This window comes from Sycon ciliatum, chromosome 12 (assembly GCF_964019385.1).
Source record: "Sycon ciliatum chromosome 12, ocSycCili1.1, whole genome shotgun sequence".
Lineage (NCBI taxonomy): Eukaryota > Metazoa > Porifera > Calcarea > Leucosolenida > Sycettidae > Sycon > Sycon ciliatum.
The window spans coordinates 2,822,400-2,845,138 of NC_088654.1; the positions used below are offsets into that span (position 1 = coordinate 2,822,400).

General features: G+C 49.2%; 1 protein-coding gene across 1 annotated transcript in view; it reads right to left on the bottom strand.

The window, feature by feature from the left end:
* Nucleotides 1-22,739, bottom strand: part of LOC135828717 (uncharacterized) — a 40,519-nt gene that overhangs the window by 17,022 nt on the left and 758 nt on the right. Inside the window, exons 2-3 of the mRNA XM_065341141.1 lie at nt 19,270-19,443; nt 15,353-15,526 (exon numbers count right to left, since the gene is read on the bottom strand). Of these exons, the coding sequence (XP_065197213.1) occupies nt 15,353-15,526; nt 19,270-19,443 (348 nt within the window). The remainder of the gene's footprint in view (nt 1-15,352; nt 15,527-19,269; nt 19,444-22,739) is intronic.

The window sequence follows — 22,739 nt, forward strand, 5'->3', positions numbered from 1 at the left end:
CTCTTAGAGCGACACCAGCAACATCTTTGCATCCCTGTACACATGATCTTATTAGACCTGGCTCCAAAACACTTTGCTAAGTATAACTGGTTTGTGTCCACCAGATCAACACGTCATTCCTTCTCATTACCCCGTGCTAATACCTCCCTGTTTCTGAAATCTCCTATCTTCTCTGCGTACACTCTCTGGTCTTCCCTGCCAACTAGCCTTAAAGCATGCACCGACATTAAGGAGTTCAAGCTTCAGCTTCTTCGTCCTAAATAATCTCACCATTTTCGTCATGCCTCCCCTTGCAGTACTCTCTTTGTTTCTCTCCTTATTATTCAGTTCGCCGTGGTTGGCTACCACCCGACTTCTCATATATATTGGCAGTCTTCTGACGAGCCAGGAGATGTTGAATTAATAATAATAATAATAATAATGCGCACAGCTATCCATGCATTCCTACGGTGTACTATTTATGTGTATACAAATTACGTGTCATGAAGTAGCCATGCTACACATGCAGCTATCGATTCTGAATTCTGGGTTTTCGATCCTATTTTTGTTATAAAATACGTATGTGTTATACTGAGCTTGTATACAAACTCCCATCTCTCCCCACACAATTATTATTATTATTATTATTATTTTTTCTTATTTTGTTAGGGATTTCCCAACAGGCAATGTTGCCTTTTTACTGGGAACCCTAAATGAGACTTTGTGTGAGCGCGAAACAAAGCAGGCGACTCGGCCAGGCGACAAGATGGAGGCAGCGCATTCCACCACAACACTCCAGACTTGTATTTTGCATATCAGGTACTTCGATGACGAAAATATAAACTGGTATATAAACTGGTTTATCAACTTGTGTATAAACTGGTGTATAAACTGGTATATAAACTCCTTTTTTTTAGGATTACACTAGTGACCTGCAGTCCGCCTTGATGGTTTTTTGACATGCACGACGGTCCCAACTTCAGGATCTCTTTCCCATCAACGATGAAGAATACAACGTCGTCCTTTGTAACATGTGCCTTGTGCTGCACCTGACGTGCGAGGCTGTCCTTCTTTCCCTGTTTCAGCACTCCGTCTATCAAGCGCAGCACTCGAAATGTGCGGCTGAAGAGCCCCGCGTGCCGCTCCTCCTGCGTTTTTGCATGGACATAGAATGCAGACAGCAGGGGCGACGGAACTTCACTACTGATGGTTATCCAATCGATGTTCTCCTTTCCGCGTCCCTCGCAGAGCGGACGGAACATGCGCAGCCATAATCCGTGGCACTGCCAGTGTTCTTAGAAACTGCTGCTTGAATAATGGCATCGTGATTCGTGGTCGTCCTCAGAAGAACTAAAGAAACGTTTGGGAGTCGATTCAACAGGCTCGTGCTGATTCATTTTACTCTTACTTTGGAAAGGAGACGAACTCTATCATAGTCTATGTCTCTAATGACAGTAATGTAGTAATGAGCAAACGGTTCTTTTACAGAGCCCGCGGTGAGATCTGCGCCCGGTAACGGTCACTTGCACTGTGAGGTTCAAACTAACTACTTGGCGCATAGCTGTTACTTCCGATGTAACTAGTACTTCAATTCAGTACTAAACTGAAGTCACAAAGAGTGTGTGATGGTACTGCACTGCATGTAAAGCAGAGACAGTGGTACTCTAGTAGTCTTGTACTTGATCCGCACAGGTTGGTGAAAGGAAGACTCGTCGAGCCATGGTTGTGGGTTGGAATTCCAATCTCTACCCTTGTGGGGGAGAGGGGAGTTTGTATATCAGCCCAGTATAAGCATAATATAACCTACTCAGTTGAATATATGGGAAATATAAACCAATATAGGTTTATATTTCCCATATAATCAACTGGTTAGGTTATATTATATACTTAGCCCCATCCCTCACACAAACAAGTCAACAAAGAGGCATCTTTGGATTGAGGAGTGCTGGTTTCGAAACAACTGGTTTGAAGCTCAAAGTAGAGCTGGTGTTAGCTCAGAGCAGAGCTGGTGTTAGCTCAAAGTAGAGCTGCGGTTAGCTCAAAGTAGAGCTGCGGTTAGCTCAAAGTAGAGCTGCGGTTAGCTCAAAGTAGAGCTGCGGTTAGCTCAAAGTAGAGCTGCTGTTAGCTCAAAGTAGAGCTGCGATTAGCTCAAAGTAGAGCTGCTGTTAGCTCAAAGTAGAGCTGCTGTTAGCTCAAAGTAGAGCTGCTGTTAGCTCAAGGTAGAGCTGCTGTTAGCTCAAAGTAGAGCTGCTGTTAGCTCAAAGTAGAGCTGCGGTTAGCTCAAAGTAGAGCTGCTGTTAGCTCAAAGTAGAGCTGCTGTTAGCTCAAAGTAGAGCTGCGGTTAGCTCAAAGTAGAGCTGCTGTTAGCTCAAAGTAGAGCTGCTGTTAGCTCAAAGTAGAGCTGCTGTTAGCTCAACGTAGAGCTGCAATGCTAAATGGATGTAATATAGCGCAAGGCAGAGCCGCAGCAAATAGCTAGATAACACCAGTTGTGAGAGTGGACCCGGTTAGTGGGTACGATAATATTATGATGGTGTGAATAAGTTGGATAGGGAGGGATGGTGGGAAAAGAAACACTGCTGAAGCACGATCCGTTGTCTGGAAGAGCACAACAGGGCAAGCAAGATTTGTTTTTCTTTTCCGCAAAAATGGGCTGGTGCCATTTGTGATTACGCAGCAAAACAAAGCGCATGACGTCAGTCTTGAATGCAGTACAAAGCAATGCAGTGCAGTGTGTGCGCTAGTTCGGATTGTTGCTAACAAGTACTAGCACAGCTAGTACACCATTAGCCCCATCCCTCACACAAACAAGTCAACAAAGAGGCATCTTTGGATTGAGGAGTGCTGGTTTCGAAACAACTGGTTTGAAGCTCAAAGTAGAGCTGGTGTTAGCTCAGAGCAGAGCTGGTGTTAGCTCAAAGTAGAGCTGCGGTTAGCTCAAAGTAGAGCTGCGGTTAGCTCAAAGTAGAGCTGCGGTTAGCTCAAAGTAGAGCTGCGGTTAGCTCAAAGTAGAGCTGCTGTTAGCTCAAAGTAGAGCTGCGATTAGCTCAAAGTAGAGCTGCTGTTAGCTCAAAGTAGAGCTGCTGTTAGCTCAAAGTAGAGCTGCTGTTAGCTCAAGGTAGAGCTGCTGTTAGCTCAAAGTAGAGCTGCTGTTAGCTCAAAGTAGAGCTGCGGTTAGCTCAAAGTAGAGCTGCTGTTAGCTCAAAGTAGAGCTGCTGTTAGCTCAAAGTAGAGCTGCGGTTAGCTCAAAGTAGAGCTGCTGTTAGCTCAAAGTAGAGCTGCTGTTAGCTCAAAGTAGAGCTGCTGTTAGCTCAACGTAGAGCTGCAATGCTAAATGGATGTAATATAGCGCAAGGCAGAGCCGCAGCAAATAGCTAGATAACACCAGTTGTGAGAGTGGACCCATGAAACCAGCACTCCGTTAGCTAAGCACTATTGACGCACAGCAAGGGTCAATTAATGTCAGCACAGGCAAGCATTGCGCAGCTAGAGTTCATTAGCTCATTACTCACCCGAGTTGGGGATCATGGCATCCATGGCATGGCAGCAAGCCGGGATGATAGCTGGCGCTATGCGCTTGTTGTAGTCTGGATGTAGCGTAGACACGCATCGCTCTTTCCACTGACCTGCCACTCGGAAGAAGGAGTCGGGGGCACTAGCCATAGCAGCAGTGGTGGCTGCACCAATGTGGACCGAATGCCCGGAGTAGTTCGACTGGGATGGTACACCGGCCGCAGAGACAAGAGACCATACTGTTACTGTGAATGACTGCCTGGTCAGCTGCTGTCTGTTCGAGAGTACGAACAAGAGTTGCTCCGGTCCCTCGCGACGAGTGACAGATGGGTAGCTAACAATGGCACGGACCGGGCAGTACGGCGGTACAGACGGGCCAATGTCACTAGTAACGCCTTTACCGAATGGGTCCGTCTTGGATGAAAGCAGGAAGAGTTGCAGGCGTCCGTCACCAGGGGAGCTAGTACAGCCCCGTGTGATGCCATTAGTGAATTCAGCGCACCGAAGAAATCCAAAGAAGCAGCATGGCGGCTTGGCAGAGCAGCTTGTCATGGCCATTCAGGATACTACTTTTCCGGCGTGCATCCGTCAGGTGTCGTAGGATTGGCATAGTTATAGGAAGGCGAGGGGTGAGTGCAGCCGTACCATGGCATCGCTGGATGCCCTTCAACACCCTCTTCAGAAGCCACGCATCTACTAAGGGGCCAGCAAACCCATTCTCAAGGTGGGCTTTATGCACCGCACTCGCATACACAGATACAGTTCAGGGCACGCTGATCATAGTTCACGCATGAATGTGTGTCCAGGAACGATGACTCGGGCAGCAAAAGTGAGCTTCCCCAGGAGGGACTCGAGTTGACGCTGGCCGATGCTGCGCTCGCTGATAGTAGCCATGAGTGGCGCACGGATCTCGGACAGCTTGTCCTCTGGTAGCCGAGCTTCGTGGCGCTCGCAGTCTAGGACAATACCAAGGAAGGTCAATGATGGTGATGGCCCTTCGAGCTGGGATGGAGCAAAGAGGAGTGCCGAGATATGTGAACGCCCGGAGGGGGATGGTGAGTTGCTGGTTGGCTGCAGCCAAACCAGTGGAGATATCGAGAAAGTCATCGAGGTAGTGAAGCCGGTGATCTATAGCAAACTCGTGCTGCATGATCCAGTTGACTGCTGTGGCTACTGAGTCAAAGACGGCTGGGCTGGAGCGGAGGCCGAAAGGCAGAAAGCGCTCGTAGTAGTAGGAGCCTTCCCAGCGAAGTCCTGACGGCGGACTGGGATCTGCCGAAATGCACTGCGTACATCGAGCTTGGACAACTACACAGGCTGTGGGCATGACATGATGATGTTGATCGCGTTGTCAATGCTCGCGTAGTGCAGAGAGAGCGGCTCGGCAGGAATGCTGTCGTTCGCGCCGGTGCCTTCCGGACTAGACAGATGGTGGGTCATTCGCGGCTTGCCGTTCTTTTTGGGGATGGCACCAATACCAGAGCGCATGAACTGAAATGGAGGTGACGGAAATGGGCCTGTGGTCTCGCTGCGGGCGCAGGAAGCAGCTAATTGCTCGGATATAAATGCCGAGTGAGTGAAAGCCAATGGTAGATTATTAGAGAAAACCGAAATGTCGTGTTGGCCGGCAGATCCAAGAGTAAAGCCACGGCGCAGGCCATGGAGAACATACGCAACACATGATTGATCTGAGTGGTTACGTAACAGGCGGGCAAAGTGGTCAGCTAGCAGTGTGGTGTCTGCAGAGTGTATAGGAAAGAAGCTACGTACCGAGTCAAGCGATTCAGTAGCCATTCTGCTAGGAGCGGCGGGGTGGCCAATTGGCTCCGCGCTGCCGCTGGTTGCACATGATGCATGGGTGGTCCTTGCCACACTGGCTGCAGGTGTGGGAGAAGCGGCACGGCGACGAAGAACAGCGACCTCCATTGAAGTTGCGGCAGATTTCTTGGCCGTCGCTGGTATGGTTGCGACCACTGGAGGCAAATGCTGCTGGCTTCGGGACGAAAAGGACACAAACCGCCCCTGGATGGACCGTCTTACATTGAGCGCATTTTGGGTGTGCATGGCCTGTGACAGCTATCTGCCATAGGTTCACGTCGATGGTGTCCAACCTCTTCGTGCCTGGTTACTGGGCCACGAGCATCCGCAGCTGGCGGTCGTACTCTAGCCACGCGCTTGGGAAGAACTGGCAGTTAGCAGTCAGGATCAACTGCTGGTACGCAATCAGTTCAGCAGTGCGGTGTAGGGCAGCAGCCGTGATAACAGACATGTATGTGGTCCATGCCTCGAGCCGGGTAGTTACATGTGTAATTATCATGAACCTTGCGACGCACCTGCTTCGCGTCATCCGACTCAACGATATTTAGCTGGCTATCGTTATTCGGGCTGTGCACCAGCCGGAATGTTGGGCCGGAAGTGATCAAGAATTTCAGGCAACAAACTTGAAAAATCTACGAACTCCCCTCGCAAGATACGTTCTTGCACAGCCTTGGGCACAGCTGGTGCAGGTGGCTGATCGGGTGGGTTACAGGAGCTTGGCCTGGCGTAGTGGCGGCAGCTGCCGCATTGCCTTGGCCTTGGGTGAGGAGCGGCGCCGAGAGTGAATGCTCTCCGATAATAATAAAATGGCGGCCGACAAAGCCGACTACACCTCGTCCCGTACGGGAGCGCAGAGATCCGTTGAGCCCGCGTCACCTGAGCTGGCGGAGGAGGCATTGGTGCACGTCGGGCTTCTGGGCTCGCGAGCCGTGTCCGCACTGTCATGTTGCTGGTTCTCCTGGCCGGAGCAGACCTCACTACCAAGGGCTAGTTGTGCCAGCAAACGGTCCTGTAAAATACTTTTACTAAGTTTCCTTTCGGATTCAAGCCGCGCTGAGAAGGCTCGCCGCGGAGGGCTTGGCAAGGCATTGCCTTGACAGTGTCGACAGTAAGGTCAGACATACTGAAGAAATACAGTGTCGAGGTGACAATCGGGCTGGCAGCAAAGCTACGAAAGGAAAAGAAACACTGCTGAAGCACGATCCGTTGTCTGGAAGAGCACAACAGGGCAAGCAAGATTTGTTTTTCTTTTCCGCAAAAATGGGCTGGTGCCATTTGTGATTACGCAGCAAAACAAAGCGCATGACGTCAGTCTTGAATGCAGTACAAAGCAATGCAGTGCAGTGTGTGCGCTAGTTCGGATTGTTGCTAACAAGTACTAGCACAGCTAGTACACCATTATTAGCCGAGTATCAGGGCAATATCGTAGCCGGTATTGCCCGTAATACGAGGCTAATAACACATTTATTACATGCATACTTCGTACTTCCCTAATTTGATGTACTCATCAACGTACACTGCCTTCACACGTGGAATTCGGGATCATGGTACTACGAAAACCTGCGAGGCACATGTATCCAACTGATATTACATCTACATAAGCACCTACTTGTATGTGTATGTGTACAGTGTGTATGGGGTCAAATGCCGGGCAATATCGTGTAATATTGGACCGCCTGAGCGGGCTTGTATGGAGAAATATTGCCCGCTCTATCTGGTCGCTGATTGGCTGTAGACCTGGAAACGGTCACCTGACATGTAATAAACATTATCACTCTCTTAGTATTGACTCACATAGATTTTGCCATACCTAAGGAGTCAAATATTCCTGCATATTTCACTCTATAGGGCTATATTGACTGCTTATATTTGACTGCTTAGGGGTCGCGCAGTTGAACGGTGCACGTGCCTAGTGCAGCATTGTCACTGCATGAGTAGGTACTAGTTGGTGGTGCAACGGTTGTGCGATCATAAAACCGGGATTCATGAGGTTATCGTTTTGGAATTTGAAATACGGACTGTTTGTCGTGATAAATCTAATATTGACTTCGTACTTGGCACCGAACACAGCGAACTCGATCTCGCTATCAGTCTGGCAGAGGAGAAGGGAGCATCAAGCTGGCTTACCTGCCGACCCATCGCTCGCCATGGCTTCGCTTTGTCGAAGGGGGAATTCCGGGATGGCCTCTGCCTCCGTTACGGTTGGACGCCTTCTCGCCTGCCCACCACCTGTGTTTGCGAGAAGGCATTCACCACTGCTCACGCCTTGTCCTGTCCTTTCGGTGGGTTCCCCTCGATCCGCCACAACGAGGTGCGCGACATACTGGCAAGCTCATTGAAGGGTGTCGCCCACAACGTCGCAGTGGAGCCACATCTCCAACCCCTGACTGGGGAGCAGTTTCAGCTCCGGTCAGCATCAACCGAGGATCAAGCTCGTTTGGATGTGGTGGCCAGTGGAGTTTGGGGGGGGGGGGGGGGTCGGTTCGAACGCACTTTTATTGATGTACGGGTGTTCAACCCTTATGCGTCTTCGAACCGCACCTCCTCTCTCTCTGGCTGCTACCGGCACCATGAACAAGAGAAACGGCGTCGATATGATCGGAAGAGTCCGAGAAGTGGAGCGATCCACTTTTCTCCCCTTTGTGCTCTCTTCCACCGGAGGATGCGGCAAGGGTGCCGCTGCACTGGTGAGCCGGATTGCACATCTCCAGTCGCTACGTGGGAGGGAGGCGTATTCTGTGCTAATTGCCCACCTCCGCTGCAGGCTGTCTTTCGCCCTGCTGCGTTCGAGTGTCATGTGTCTGCGTGGGGCTCGCCGAGTTTGGCAGCCTCCAATGGATGGCTGTGCCTCCTTGGCTGTCGTGGAGGCTAGGGTGTCCCGTTGAGCCTTGCCCCGTGATTGTGCGGACTATGCTATGCTTCTCTTGCTGTCTGATCACATGCGACGTCATCATTATGTGATTTGTTTTCAATCCTTCCGCCATGGCAAATTGTGTTTTGTTCGCCCGTAAAAGAGGCTTTTACTACTTCAAAAAAACAAACAAAAAAAAACAAAACAAAAAAAAACTTCGTACTTGGTCAGTATAGGAAATAAAAACCTCGTAAAAGACCTCGGCTTCGCCTCGGTCTTTTACTCGGCTTTTAATTCCTATATTGACCTCGTACTCAGTCAATATTAGATACGTATTATCACTCTTCTATATCGACCTCCACTAATTCTCGTGATCTTTGACTGGTCCTATATTACCCATATCGCCGCAATATCGACCGCTTGTATCGACCGCTTGTATTTTTTTTTTTTTTTCAACTGCCAAGCCTCTTATACGGGCAAAATAAACACAATTACGAGTGCAACCTCAACAGCACCGGCAGAAAAAACGAGCAAAAAATGGCTGTGAAGACAGTCGAGAGAGCAAAAAATTAATGGCTGTGAAAACAGTCGAGAGAGCAAAAAAAGGCTGAGAGCAAAAATGGCTGTGAAAACAGTCTAGTACGGAGCCTCGGGAGGGAGCTTTAACCGATGCTGCTCATGGCAACCGCAAATCGGGCCGAGTCATTTGCATCTGAGGGCACGCGGTGCCGATGGCCTCGCAGACTGGCAACAGCCGCACGGATGAGGGCAAAGCTGAGCTTACATCGGATGTAGGAGATTGTGGCAGCGTACGGCTCCTGCTTCTTGTCGGCGAGCATCGATGCCAGCCGAGCATAGAGTGCTGTCGCAGCTTTGCCATACCCTCCAGTGCAGGACAAGACAACTGGTGAGAAGGAGGCGTGCTCGACGTTGGTGATCCGTTCCTCGTAGCGGCGACGCTTCTCCTGTTCATGTCGCTTGTACACAGCGGGCAAGGCAAACTTGGCGTTGGTGGGGGCGTGGGGGTTGAAAACCCGGACATCAAAGTACGAACGCTCGTACCGACCTCCCCAGACTCCACTGGCACCGATGTCTAGGCGGGCGTTGTCTTCAGTTGAAGCTGACCGTAGCGTCATCCTCTCACCTGTCAGCGGCTCTAGCAGCGGTTCCACCACAACTTGGTGCGCAACTTCCTTCATGATGGATGCTGTGAGGTCGCGTACCTCGTTGTGGCGGAGGCTAGGGTAGCCGCCGGTTGAGCAGGAGAGAGCATGGGCCACGGTGAATGATTTACCACAGCTGCAAGCAGAGGGCAAACGCTTCAGAGGCCAGCCATATCGCAATGAAACCGCATCGTGAAATGCGCCCTTCGATAGCGTGAAGCCAAACATCTTCAGTGGTTTGCATGTCAGCCACGACGAGGCACCCTTCTCCGCCGCCAGCTCCCTGGACCGCTTTAAGTCCGAAGCGATGCTCTCTTCCACAGCGACTAGGGTCTCCTTCTCCCTTACGGAGTGGATCCTGCGCACCTTCGCCTTCTCTGCCTTCATGGTGTGGTGAACATCACCTAGGTCCGTGTTTTGCACGATGATCCGCTCCACCAATGGCTGCGTGATGGTCCTGGAGTCATCCAACTGGCTGGCGAGATCGCACGGGTTGATTAGACCCATGCCCCCTAGGCGACAAGGCAGAGCGAGGAGAGTGCGGGTGGTCTGATCAGGAGCGGGGTGTCCTGTGAGCGCCGGGATAAACTCGCCGTGGATAATCTCCTCCAGTGGCTGGAAATTCTCCGTCGCTTCTGGCATGGTGCGAGCGAGGAATGTCCACTTGCCCTTCAGCCCTTGCGTGAACGCCGTGTACGCTGCTTGTGGTTGCGATTGGGCGTACCTGGTGAGGACTTTCAGTTCCTTCACCCATTCCATGACCTTCGCTGCAACAAACTGCTTGCAGAAAGTAGCAGTGCCCAGTCCCGCACCCAGGTGACGGCAACCATCTTGCATGATCGCGATGTTAGTCCCATGGAACACTTCCTCCGCGGTTTTGGCAAACTGTGGTTTCACCAGGAGAGTGGACTTGGAACCATTGATGAAGTATCCGTACTTGTGGCCCTCCTCCTCGAGCGTGTTCCACCATACACGCAGCGCACGCATACGGCCTGCTGCTGTGGAATCATCCGCAAACCAGATGTGCTTTGCCGCTGAGCTGCTCGCCGCCTTCTGCATGAGTGGGAGGAGCCCAATGGCATACATGGGCATTGCCATCGGGTCTCCCTGGGTGGTGCCCTCCTCAGAAAGAAGACACTCCCCATCGACGAACAGCCGTGCGGGATGCCGGTAGGTGTTGGTGACGGCACCCGCGATGGCCGGACAGAGGTGACGGATGTTGTGCAAGCACACACTGCGGTTCAGCCTGTTGAACGCATTGCTCGCGTCTGCTAGGAGGACTGCTTCGGTCTCTTCCTCATTCCATAGGTGCCGCATTGCGTGGATTGCTGCTTCCACACCACATTCTTGGCCGCCACACAGCTGAAGCGACCCGACCGCCTGTTGGATCTGCTCTCCGATTATGGTGAGGATGGCTTTGCCTACTATCCTTCTGAGGACTTCACATATGCCGATTGGGCGCACCCCGGGCTTCTTATCCAGAGGCACCAAGCGACATGCCGTGAATGACTCGAGGGAAATTGGGTTGATGATTCCGGTGGCGATGCGCTTGGCGCAGGCGGCGATGCTATCACATAGCTGGTCGGAGGACGCTCCGAATGAGGTGCACAAGCGTTTCCAGCTGGTAGAGTCCATGCCGGAAGGGCCTGCTGCTCCATTTGTCCTTAGCACCGATTGCCGAATGATGTCTCTGTTCAGAGCTTCGAACAGCACCGGGTGCGGCAGTTCAGGGCAGGGGCCGATGATGAGGGCGTCTGCATGCATGGGTTCCGCCGGCGGGTGCTTCTCTTTCAGCGTTTGCCTCACGGTTTTACCATCAGCGGAGGAGTCCAGATTTAGCAGCCCACCCGAGGGCGTTGCTGTCAGGGACTGGAGAGCTGCGCCCAGTTTACCATTTGTGATGAGGGTAGCGAATCGTCGCGCGTCATCTGGACTTTGGGCCCGTTTCCCGCCACGTTCCTTGGTTAGTTGGCGCTGGATGGTACGTGCTTCCCGTACGAGTTCATCGATGTTTCCCTCGTTCCATAGCTGCATTCGTCGGTTCAGACATTCCACATGCACCTTACGTGTCAAGCAGTTGACGGGTTGTTGCAGTAGAAGACTGTGGCAGACCATAAGTGCCTTCAAGGCTATGCCTTCTCCCGCCGCGTTTGTTCCAAACGTGTTGAGGTAACGAGCGCTCAAGTCCACCACTGACCTGCCATGTGCACCCGATGGGATGGCGAACAGGTTAGGCCGGAAGTGTACGATTTCCTCGTACGCTGCAGCTATGACCTGTCCTGTGTCCTCGGGGCTCAGTTCACCGAGTCTGAGTCGTTGGTCAGCTGGCGGGATTGGCAGTGTTGCAGCCCCCTGCCCACTAGCTGTACCGTGCGCGTTTGTGAGTTCCGGTTCGCTGTTGCTATTGGGCTGCGAGGAGCTCAGGCTCGCTAGGAGGGCGACCTCTTGTGCCGTTGGTTGTCGGTCTTGCCGTGGAGCATTGGCTTCACGTGGCAGTGCATCTTCTCCACAGGAGCCGGTCTCCGAGGGTGTTGGTGTAGAGGCATCGAGAAGGTCCCATGCTACCTTTTGCGAATTGGAAATCGGGTCGGCGAGGTGGCGTTGTTCCAGGGTGTCCCACGCCAGCTGCTGCGAGGCCGACTCGTGGGTAGTGCCATCTAGTCCTTGGCCCTGACCGTCGACGCAGAGCTCGGCGACGTGGAGCTGTTCCAGTACGTCCCACGCCAACTGCTGCGAGTCCGACACCTGCTTGGTGCTATCTAATCCTTGGCCCTGACCGTCGGTGTGGAGCTCGTCCAGAGGCGGAGTGTCCCGAGCCGACTGTTGCGACACGTGGGCTTCGCTCTGGGTTGTCGGTCTCCGCGTGGGGGACGCGGCGGCTGGAATGTATCGTATGGTTCGAAAGCCTACGGGACTGGCCTTCGCCGCGACGGTTTGCAAATTTCGGCATCTTGCCCTGTTCCCGGGCCCGCAATCCTCGCATAGCTTGCCAGCTTCTCGGCAACAGCAGCCTTTTCCGCACTTGGAATTGCCAGTGCACTGGCAACACTGGCCGTCGGGGACGCCAGTCGCGGAGTTGCCCTTTGCGGGCATCACTGTTGAGAGAGCTACCAAGTCTACTTGTGCAAAGTTCACGAAACTCGGGGGAAACTTGCAGGAGCACAAAATTCAAACTCTACGTCATGGGACCTAAAACCCTTGTATCGACCACTTAGGCATTGTAATCTTTCGACTTTGGAGGGACTTAGAATTTTTCTCTCCACTTCAAAAAGAAAATTTGAAAGAAAGAAGACAAAGGAAGAGAACAAGCAGGATTCGAACCCACAACACTATGAATCTCAAGCAACCCCTTATACCACCCAGCCACTGTGCTGCAGATGCTGAACTCTGTTGTTCTTACAGTCTTGTACCCAAAATAGGCAACATCCTATGTACACTATAGTACAAATGCTATACTATAAAAGGTTAAAATAGCTCCTAAAGGTTCAAATTTTGGGGTTATGGCAAAGGAATCGTGAGAAATAGGATATTGATCTCGACTTCGGTCTATATGGGAAATATAGGCCTCGTAAAAGACCCCGGCAGACCTCGGTCTTTTAGGGCCCGGTCACACATGCACTCGAAAGTAGCGTATACGCTGAAGCGAGGTCGCAGGAGCGAAAAATGGCATGGCAACGGCGAAAAGCGGAACTTCCGCTTCAGCGGAAACTCCAATCCGCTTCCTCCAAATTTTTCGAAGCGAGACTGTCGCTTCTGCGGATTCGCTTCAGCGGAAAACACCACGGTCTGCTGGATATGGACTTGCTACGAGAAATGTGTATGCGTATGATGTCCATGCAACAAAAATGCGTGCAAGATAGTCATTGACCTCGTCTATTCTCCGTACCGTATGCACCACAGTCTCATTTTCCGCCAAAGTAGGAGTTGTGCCCTGTTTGTATGTGTGACCATACACACATGGTTTCGCTGGAGCGACACCAGGCTCGCTGCCGCCGAACCTCGTCGCCGAAGCGAATCCCAGTGCATGTGTGACCGGGCCCTAAGGGCCCGGTCACACATGCACTCGAAAGTAGCGTATACGCTGAAGCGAGGTCGCAGGAGCGAAAAATGGCATGGCAACGGCGAAAAGCGGAACTTCCGCTTCAGCGGAAACTCCAATCCGCTTCCGCCAAAATTTTCGAAGCGAGACTGTCGCTTCTGCGGATTCGCTTCAGCGGAAAACACCACGGTCTGCTGTATATGGACTTGCTACGAGAAATTTGTATGCGTATGATGTCCATGCAACAAAAATGCGTGCAAGATGGTCATTGATCTCGTCTATTCTCCGTACCGTATGCACCACAGTCCACTTTATTCTCATTTTCCGCCAAAGTAGGAGTTGTGCCCTGTTTGCATGTGTGACCATACACACGTGGTTTCGCTGGAGCGACACCAGGCTCGCTGCCGCCGAACCTTCTCGCCGAAGCGAAACCCCAATGCATGTGTGACCGGGCCCTTACTCGGCCTATATTTCCCATATAGACCTCGTCTTGGTCAATATCCTATACATACATGTCAAACAAGTAACGTAGTTGCGTGATGTCAGCAACGTACATGTATGAGCTTGAGTGAAAGTAGTACATGTATATGTTTTGCAGGGTCGCGGGCAACTGGCCATGACCACTCGTGCGCGCCTGCGTCACGGCCCGTGGGCATTTCCCAAATCGGCCGTTCGAAACATTGGCCGAAAATAGTGGTTTTGGAGAAATCATCGATCTTTTAGCCGAATACGCAATTTTCGCACTGAATTCGCCGAAAATTGATGTTTTAGTGCCTCAATAGGATGCAAATACAACTTCTGTAGCCATTATCTGCGAAAGGTGGCTGCGAATTTAGAGCCGAATTTCCACCTTTTACAGAAATTTTCAGCCGATTCTGGCGATTTTTTCAGCCGATCGAAAAGCCGAATAGGCCAAAATAAATGGCCGATTTGGGAAAGGCCTATTGGCAAGGTGTTCGTCTGAGGGTCATATCAATGTACATGTATCAATGTAACATCTGCATGATTCAGCTCGGGCTATATATGCGCTACGGAAGGCCAGGATCCTAGGAGCAATTCGCATGCCTGGCTTTTGTAAAAAAATAATAATAATAACCGCACCATGATCGGAAAAATTTTAGGGGGTTCGTTCGAACCCCTCGAACCCCCCCCCCCCTGCATCCGCCCCTGCACTGTATCTATAAATTCTCCATCCCACACTTCTGACACGGAATGACAAGTACACTACCCAGGCCGTACCTCTTCTCTTCAACACAATCAATGAGCGCCAGAGGTTTACCACATCCAGGATTCTGGCACGCAGACAATCCCACAGCCAAATACCCGAGATGAACGATTCGTCGACCGTGAAGAGGGGCACTGAACGACCTCTTCGCGGGAGTTGAATCCAGTGGCGTTGGTGGTGGAGATCGCCCTTTCCATTTTTCAGGAGCTCGATCGATCGTTTGAGCTTGCGAAGCGTCCCCCTCCTCGGCTTCTTGAATCGTCCAGTACGCAGAATGCAAGGTTGCGTCGTGGGTGACGGATTACTCTCCCGCATCTTCATCTCCATGACACATCAGCAGGAGAACCAAGCTATCCAAAAACCGCCAATGTCAAAACAAATCCGCCAGTAGTAGTGGCTGAGCTTCTTCCTCAAATCTTGTCTCGACCCGAGCACGCGCTGCGAGGTCATGGGCAAACTACTTACTCGATTGTGCATGATCGCGTCCCATTTTTCCACTCCGAAAGGCATTATTTTTCAGAAAAAAATTCGGAAATCCAAAATGGCGCTAACCGTCGCGAACCCCCGTAATAGCAAACCCTTTAGAGATCTGCCCTGTAATGTATTCTTTCTTGGCACTTCTCAAATCTCACTTGATTGGAATTTCCCATTTGCTTGGAGCTCCGTTCACAAGGCCATAGCAGGAAATTCCTCTTACTAAAAGCTAAACTAAATCTTGAAGCTCAAATCAATTGTCACCATCAGAAACACACAGGATATCTTACCGCATTTGCCCATCACAGTCACCGTGCCAAAAATGTCGCAAGTCGCGTTAGGTGTTTGTGTGGCTGTATAGCCATCGTTACAAACTCCCCTCAGTTCATTGTTTCCAAATGCGGAATTGAATGTATCTCCTTTAAAAATTCCGTTTGGTAAACTTGGTTTTTGACATATCTTGGCTACCAGCAACACAGTTCAGAGGCAACATATAGAAAATATGTTGGTGGGTTGTTTGGTTGGTTTATATGCTACTTCCCAGTACAATTCAAAACCTGCGCTCAGAACTACAGGTCCACTCTCCATATAACGTATTCTCTGAGACCACGCAAAAATTATGTTATATCGAGAGTTATGTTATGTAGAAAACCATGTGTAAAATACAATATGTACCGCAAAATGAAGGGTTTTACAAGGCGGGTTCAACCGTGCAAACATATACACACTGTACCACCATCGACATCAGATACCATCAATGCCGCAGAATACATGCACAATAGGACTAAACTGGCTAGCTACGGCTACAACTTGATTGTACCGCGCACTTGAATTTATGTTGTATCGAGAGTGCGCCCTTTGGAGACCGCGCCGTAGCGTGTGTTATGTCGAGGTTTACGTTATGTCTGACTAAACTGGCCTAAATTGGCTAGCTACATCTACCACTTGATCGTACCGTGCACGCGAAATTATGTTGTATCGAGAGTGCGCACGTTGGGGACCGCGCCGCAGCGTGTGTTATGTCGAGGTTTATGTTATGTAGGATTATGTTGTGTAGAACAAAATTTGTATGGGAGTGATGCTGTTTCGGTGCGGGATTCGATTTTTTTTACGTACTAGCGAGGTTTATGTACAAGTGAGAGTTGTTATATCGAGAGCAGACCTGTACTTGAAAGTACAGCCACTTTTGCAAACAATGGGGTTGATGGGAGAAAGGTGTGCGATACACAACATCCCTGTGTCTTAGTACGGAGGCTTTACCCAACTACAGCAGGTAGCTATAGTGAGGTGGTCCAAGACCATGATTGAGAAATAGAGGGTACCAGGTTCAAGTCCTGCTTGGAAGCAGAAGGGCTTTTTCCAGCCGTGCTGCGACCCAGACTTAATAGGGCTTGAAAGTGCTACGTCACAGCATAGGAACAATTTCAAAAATTCAAAAACTGGATCCACTTGGATCCAGTTTTGTATGGAGCCAAGCACATTTCAAGCGGTCTTACCCACAGCATGGTGATGTAGCTAGTGAAACTGACTGATTTGGCTAGTGCGGGCGGGGTTACAACTGGTGGCGAAATAAAAGTCACACCTGCATGCGACATGAGTGGGTTGCTATGCACCCATATACTTAGGCAATAGCAAAGTCACACCTTAGTGGATCCAAAAATAGAGATCTGATGTCAACTTACTACTCCCTGGCCGTTTTGACGTCATCAATTTCAAGCCCTATTGGGAACTTGTTGCCTGGAATGAGGGAAGCAGTGATGCAGTGCATTGGATTTTCGTCATGGAAAGTTGCATGATTCAGGCAAACGGTTCACTTTGCTCAGGAACACTGACCTCGTATTAATATTGCTGCCTCGCTAAAAACTGACGGAGACGTTGTGAAGGTTTATCAACTGATCAAGGAAATGTTTTCAAAACTGAATAACGAAAAAGCACCACTTTATCTCCATGGATATCTGTGTATTTCCAAGTGAAACGTGCCATGCATGTGTAATGCACATTTTTTCCCCTTGCTCGACTGGGCAAACCTTGTTCACACCTAAACACCTAATCACTCTAAAACCGTATTTGCTAATCTATCATACCCCAGATGTATTTGTTTTACAATTTTACATTGAGTGAAATTACGAGACAAGCGGGATAGTTTCTCAACATCAAATGCTAGATCAAGATATAGCAGCATTGTGCACAGCACAGCCCTGAATGGAGTGAATGCCCCATCGGCCTCTTGGTGTGTCAAGTGGCTGTTTTGCGGCGGAAGATGCTGACAGAAGGCGCAAGCAACATCAATGTACGTGTTAAACAGGTATGGCGGCCTGGTGTGGCTGTGTGCAACGAGCTGGCAGGACAGTGATTGCCTCAAGGGCATTTGGGTCTGCTGCTTAGGGGCTGCTGCGTTGGCTTCTTTGTTCTTTCCCTGTCACGTCACTGTGGGACAAGCAGCGGAAGTATATTTTGTTTTTTGTGGCACATGCAATAACTAAGTGTGCGTTCTTAAAACCTCTCGGAAAAGCTGGAGACTTCTACGAAAAGTTCGCTGTTCTTATATTCTCTCCGACTTTTAGGAGGCTCTCCAAAGCTCTACAAGCTCTCCAAACTTCAGAGGTGGTTGAAACTTGGAGATTCCTGCGGTTTGGGATCAGTGTATGCGAACTACGGCTAAAAGCCACGCGTTCATCATGAGTGTACACATTTCCCTTTTCGCATACGCACATACATTCATCACTCAAGATCGCGGCCCCTTTGGCGCTTCACTTTGCTTGACATGTGCAAAATATCTCCGAATTCTTCGAGACCCATTCTTGAGTAATCCCAGTTTCTTCGACTTCTCTTTTCTTCTTCTTCTAGAAGCTAGAGAATATAAGAACGCACCCTAACTTTTCTGGTGTTAGACTGACGGCTGTTTTTTGCCCCCCCCCCTCTTTCACACGTGCTACCTGTTCCTGTCCCAGCCATGAGCGCGTGTCGTTATCACCTGACCTTTTTATCACTTTTTATCACTTTTGTCACTAGGGTATGCCACGTTTCTTTGCCGAATGAGCGCAATTGCGTAGCCGTGTAAAGATCAGTCTACTCCTATTATGCTTTCATTCAACATCATGCCTCCACTCATGAGCTCAGGAGGAGCGAAACAGCTGTCTAGAGGGTCATTGTTAATATCAATTTATACACCGGAATTGTCCTCACTGTGGTGATGGTGATATGAGTGCAGAGTTTGGATCGGCCAAGAGCGCAATGTGGTGGTGTGGTGTATCGAATTCCATAATGGCCGGGTCGTCGCTACTTCTTCTCAGTTTACATACTGGTGTTTTATGTACTCAAAGGGTGACACCATGTAATGAGAACCGTAAATAAACAATGGAGACAACAGCAGAATTTTCGCCCGATCATGCGATGACAGTTCTGTATGGTGTTGAGTAAGTTGACGGAGAAAATGCCCCAGGGGCGTCTTGCGTACTTGCAGTACTTTGTTGGAGCGCAAAAGTCTGAACTGTCTCCCCGTTTGTTTCAGTATGCTACATTGCTGTATCTCAGAGTGCTAGAATCTGTTGCGTAAGTATCGATGATGCCCGCAGTACACTAATGGCATGTAGGAGTGTCATTTTGCACCATGTGTAAGCACTTAGCCCCTCTTAGCCCGTCTTGTATCTCCAAGCGCGGGATCACAATTCTTCGCTTCATTCTATCTATAAATATGTGAGTTCAAATTAATGCTAGCCATTATTTATTCTCAACCTCCACTGATCAGACCTTAGTGATCCAAACAACGCTGCCTGGAGGTAATTATATCTGTCAGCATATACAACTTGGAGTCATGTTGCTGATGTCATTGTCGGCCAGAGAGCGCATATGGAGGAGGTGGAATTGCTTCATCAATGTTCATACTAGCGTTTAAACTGATTATACACTCCTCAGTGCGAAGTCGTGTTTGAATGGACGGTCATACCGAAAGCCGATTTTCAACGCTGTTTCGACCACTAAGGTCTCATCAGTGAATATGATTTAGCTCTATCCACACCGAGGCGGATGGTTAGAAATGGAATGGCGATGTGGTCTATTTGAAGCACGTCCGATTGTAATTTGTATTTTTTCACAAACAATGAAATTAACACACATGCACCCAAATCAGTCAGTTGCTGGGAACAAGCTCACGGGATACTGTTGTAACACTGATTTTGCAATCTGAAAACCACACAAGAAATCTTACCGCATGTGGCTAGTGGGGTAGTAGTGGAAGGTGCTGTGATGCAAGTCACCTTCGGGTTACCGTGAACCTCATATCCCTGTTTACATGTCAAAGTCAGCGTATTCAGAAATTCTTGTGGGGAGAATACACCGTTGCTGTAAGACCCATAAGCTGGATCTGTAGGCCGTCGACAAACTAACAACAGAGATCAAAGGGCAAAAAGAGGCTTGATGAGTGTTTCTAGTATTTCATGTTTGTTCTGTTTATGTTGGGTCGGGTATTGTTTGTTCTGGTTATGTTGGGTCGGGTATTGGTGCTTCCATGTACAGATAAGAATACTGCGTGATAGTGTGAATGTATCATGCCAAAAGGTACTTTTCTTGGCATCATGTCAAAAACTCGCCAGGAGTAAGAAGCAAGTTTTGAAGCTCTCAGTGTCGTGACTACTCCCCCCCCCCCCTCGAGGCATATATCAATTGATATTCTGACTAATATTTACCTGCCTATCATGGATAACTCCGCACCGCCAGGCAGCTCAAAGCGTCAGCCTCCAGAGCCACTGTGGAGGCTGAAATGTGCAATTTGTGGAGGCTGAAGGTCGATACTGTGATGTTTGTCGACGGCCTCACAGGCCAGAAAATTGAGGAAAATGCGGACACCCTCATAAACCAGGGGTAAGATGACGTCGCCTCCGAGCAGATTACTGGGTCAACTTGCAAGGCAAATTTTTTTAGCCAGACCTCTAACAAAACCATTGTTGAACTTCGTCTCTTTCTTGGCAAATCTCGCATTGCTGTCCGCCATTGTTTCATTTCCTTACTGCAACTGCACATCTTGGACATCCCGATTTGGATCTCCGATGCCGCCGTCATTCATGCACTCACGAAACACGGTACGGTAGAAGGCACTATTTGCCACGGCCGTACCCGCACAAAGTCGGGTGCATTTGTCGGAACAGGCGTATGCTTCATAACTGTTTGCCTGAACAACGGATGTATGCAGGTGCCAACATTCGTGCAGACAACCGAAGGCAATACCTTCCACGTGAAGCACGAGGAACAGGCACCAACTTGCCGCTTATGCACTCAGAAAATCACCTCGCCAGCACTTGCCCTAACCTTTAAAAGAGTCAGTGAATAAGGCCCACCTAGGGACAGTAGGAGGCAACTTTTAGCGAAATCGGAAATTTGGCCATGTCGGGTGGTATTGGGCCGTTGCCGCCAAGTTATAATTGGCGCTTTAATATATTCGCACTTGATTTTTCGGTGCTCTGCCTATGTCATACGGCATGGAACCACCGATTCACCCTTCGAACATAACCAGTGACCATTGCATCCGACAACGTGGCAGCACAAACCATGACAGAAGTTGCGATTGGTTCGTTTGAGTCTTTTAAACTGGAGCTGCCACCAACGAATACCAGCAAATCGCTGACGAAGAAACTGCATGTCGAAATCTCCAAAAAATGAGACCAATCCGGTGGACACACTCTGAAGCTCACAGAGGACCGGGCAAAGTATCTACTCAAAATAAAGCACCAAGTCTTGAGTGAAACTCTCGTGCAAAGGACTTTCAGGAAACTAGCCTAAAAGACTGGTGCAAGGCATTAAGACTTAAGTCCAGTATGCACAGGTGCTACAAAAAGCGGATGCTATCACTGTGCTGCATTTACAAGCACCGGCGGCTCACTTGGGTGAGGATCAGCAAATACGACAAGTGCAAGAGGCGACTTGAAAAAGGACACCGCTGATGTGGCGTTGCCTTTTTGTCTCAAACAAAGGCATTATTTTTACAGGCACGCACAGCCTTTGAGAGAGATCCGAGATGGGGAGAAGTTGAACAAGAAACGTGCAGCAGCTGTGCAGATCGAACGTTTGAGCTGTTCCTCCAGGAACGACAGTGGCGAAGAAGATAATGTAACTTGCTTGAATCTTCGGCTGAGTTGCTTCCTGACATGTAAATGATCATGCACATTTGTGTTTTCTTCCTGAGACAAGTGGGAAGATAAGCCCCAATTGTGTCTGGGCGGATCAAGTAGGTAACTTGGATTGGTGTGCGAACATAGATGGTATGGTCCTTGGATATTGGCCATGATTAAAACATCGACAACTAAGTCGGCGAATAAGTTCCAATCAAGGATATACGGAGCAAACGGTTAAGCGAAATCCGAAATTTGGCAATGTCCGGTGATTTCGGTTATTACATACATTGACTACGACACCTGCAGAGAGCATCCTGTTTCATCCTTTGAGGACCCATCAGCATAGGACAGAGAAAATCAAAATGAATGTAATGAACAAGTTATATTTGGTCAACTTAACCCTTTACGGGCAGCTAATTTTTGTATATGATTTCCATCACATTTGAAACGATGTCAATATGTCGCGACAAAGGCACATTTTGTATTCACAAGTTGCCTGGTACATGTACTACTTCTTGACCTTAGAAAAATTATGTTCACGAGCCACACACCTACGCTGCTTAATCGGCACCTACACACGGAAAACATGGAAATTGTACACATGCAGATCCTCAAAGTTCCGACGTGGGGATGATGCTGCCAAATGGGCCAAGCGCTGTGCCGCTGTGCAAGTCGTTGGTGACTATTGCGAATATCAGTAGTTGTGCATTGTGAGACAAATATTGCATAGTAGGTATGCATTTCACCTTGTCTCGTATGGTGACTTATCACTCTCTTATTATTGACCCCCACAGAAACTTGTGATCTCTAAGCGGTCAAATATCAGCATATATTGACCGCTTATATTGACCACTTATTAGAGAGGTTTTGCATTCCGAATTTCGGAATGATTTTCGACTGTGCTTTTCCGAAAAAAGCGCGTTTCGAAAAACGGTATTTTCAGTGTTTTGCATTCCGAAAATCTGATTCGACTTCGTTTCCAAGGGTTGCCATGCAAAACAAAATGGAGAGCGTCGAAGGGGTTGAGCAGGATCAAATCCATGTGCGCAGGTCAAACTGAATTTGGGTGCGGTTCGAAGACGAGGACGAACTGATGGTGGACCAAGTGATCCAACAGCTGAAGACAAGGTTGGCGAACTACTGTCTTGTACTGTTAGTAGGCTCCAGGGCAAAGGAAGATAGAGTGTGATGAAGTGTGAGAAGATTAGTCAACATGGCAAGATCAGCGAGTGCAGCAAAACCAGCAAAAATCAAAACTACATACGTGGAAATTTTTCAAATAATCGAGAGCAGCAGAAAGCAAAATACAAACATGAAAAATACACTTTTTGTATTCAAATATGCACTCCCAAACATGAAAGAGCCGAAAATCTATTTTCGGAAAACCATGCACTTTCGCCACCACACTTCCGCAAGTTCGACTACTTTTTCGACTCCTGCCGCCACATTCCGAAAATAATTCCGAAATTCGGAATGCAAAACCTCTCTATTATTGACCACTTAGCCCGAGGACTTAGAACTTTTTCCTCAACTTAGAAAAAAAATCAGAACTGAAAGAAGAAAAGTCTGA